We start from the raw sequence: 1,904 nt of genomic DNA on the forward strand, positions 1-1,904 counted from the left end.
CCTCAGCGTTGCTCCCGCGCCTCGCTCAGCCAGTGAGCGGGAACCGGTCTGTATGTGGGATCCGAACCCTCGGGCGGGAGCGCCGCCGCGCTTCCCAAGCGGCGCACCATCCAGTGCGCCACCGGGCCGGCCCCGAAAAGTACCACTTTTCAATGAGAGTCATATCACATCCAAAAATGGTCTCACATTTTACAGTCCCCTTTGGTAACTATGGAAATGCAAATAAAAAGTAAGGAGACTGTGGGCAGAGTATGAGTAAATTATTTCTAGAACTCATCTCTTATCCCATGTCTACTTGCAGGCCCACTTCTGTACTTTACAGTGCTCCTTTTTTTTTTTTGGTGAGAACCATGCTATTTGCCTTTGGAAATAATTGTTTACAAAAATTTCCTCCACAGTTCCTTCATCAGGGGTAAACAAAGTGCAAAGGAAAGCAACTATATGACAATCAGGCTTGAAAAAAAAATAATAAAAGGTATTAAATTCTAAAAGTTAAAACCATTTGGGAAAACTCAAAGGGCTGATTCCAGGTCTTGGGTAGGAAATACACAAAGTAAGCTTGGGTTATGAAAGCAAGAAAGCACTCAAGGACTAATGGGGATTTTTCAGAGAGACACAGGCAGTGGCTTAAAGTGGCTCCCACTGGCCAAATCGGGACAATTTTAGCATCAGCAAAAATTATGATGTTATTGGAGTATGTACAACTGAATTTTAAAGCCTTAAATCAATAATTAAAAAAGCCCCTAATTCCAGTGAGACAAGCAACAAAATGGAGTTGTGGAAAGAATGCTAGCTAATAATAAATGTAGAAGGCATGACATTATTAGAGAATTATCATTTACAACTCTTAATGTAGTAACAGATTCAGTGAAGGATCATATGAGGTAGTTGAGAAACAGGATATTCTTATAGCCTCCTATAATCCCACAGGTTATTTACCAATTATGTCCTATTACAATGGAGAGATGTAGTCACCACCTTTACCAAATGATCAAATTTAGCATTACTAGCAGAATCTAAGATCTGTGTCCCTATGGGATGTCGTGAGGGGAACACAGAAACTCCTATGTAGTATTCTTGAACAAATGCTTGAAACGAATCTAATCATGAGGGGGAAAAATCTGACAAATTCAAAATGAGGGACATTCTACAAGACAACTGACCTATGCTCACGGCAAAATTCAATGACAATTTAAAAGGGAGGTGGGGGGAGACTGTTCTAGATTAAAAGAGACAATAACCAATTATAGCTCATGGGTTGAAAAAATAAAACTGCTGCAAAAGGAATTTTGGGGACAACTGGGGAAGTTTGAATATGAAGTATATAATCGATGATTTTATGGAACTATTAATTTTCTTAGGTTTGATCATATATTGTGATTATGTAGGAAAATGTTCTTATCTTAGGCTATACATGCTCACATATTTGGGGGTGAAGAATTTGCAAGTTACTTTCAAAGAAATCAGCAAAAATAAACGTGTCTGGTTGTGTTGTGGAGATTAGAGACAGAGAGAAAGCAAATGTGGTAAAATGTTAACAATTACTGGGCTGGAAGACGGCTATACAAACGTTCGTTGTACTAGTGTTTAAACTTTTCTGTAGGTATAAATAAACCACTTTCTCAGAAAAACGTTGAGGAGGAGAGAAAATGCCGTTCAGGGAAGGCCAGAGGAAACGCATCCGGGAGCGGCACAAAAGACGCAGCGTCTGGAAGAGACCGAAAACCGCCTCTCAGAATAGCAGCTCCCGCCCTTCCCAGGGCCCTTCCTATAGGCTGTTCCAGCCACGTGACCGCGTGGCCCCTCCCGCAGCTCCCAGGGGCCCGCGCGCGCTGTGGGCGGTTCGGCAGCTTCCTCCGGGCGGGCGGTCGGCGGCCATGGAGGGCCAGCCTCCCCCTGTGGAG

The 1,904-nt window shown here is 42.9% G+C and overlaps 1 protein-coding gene across 1 annotated transcript in view; it reads left to right on the forward strand.

Annotated features, from left to right (window-relative positions):
• Positions 1–1,649: 1,649 nt before the first annotated feature.
• Positions 1,650–1,904, forward strand: part of SNRNP48 (small nuclear ribonucleoprotein 48kDa (U11/U12)) — a 21,642-nt gene continuing 21,387 nt past the window's right edge. Inside the window, exon 1 of the mRNA XM_008580095.1 lies at positions 1,650–1,898. Coding sequence (XP_008578317.1) covers positions 1,650–1,898 — 249 coding nt within the window. The remainder of the gene's footprint in view (positions 1,899–1,904) is intronic.

Source organism: Galeopterus variegatus, unplaced genomic scaffold, assembly GCF_000696425.1.
Source record: "Galeopterus variegatus unplaced genomic scaffold, G_variegatus-3.0.2 Scaffold2016, whole genome shotgun sequence".
Classification (NCBI taxonomy): domain Eukaryota; kingdom Metazoa; phylum Chordata; class Mammalia; order Dermoptera; family Cynocephalidae; genus Galeopterus; species Galeopterus variegatus.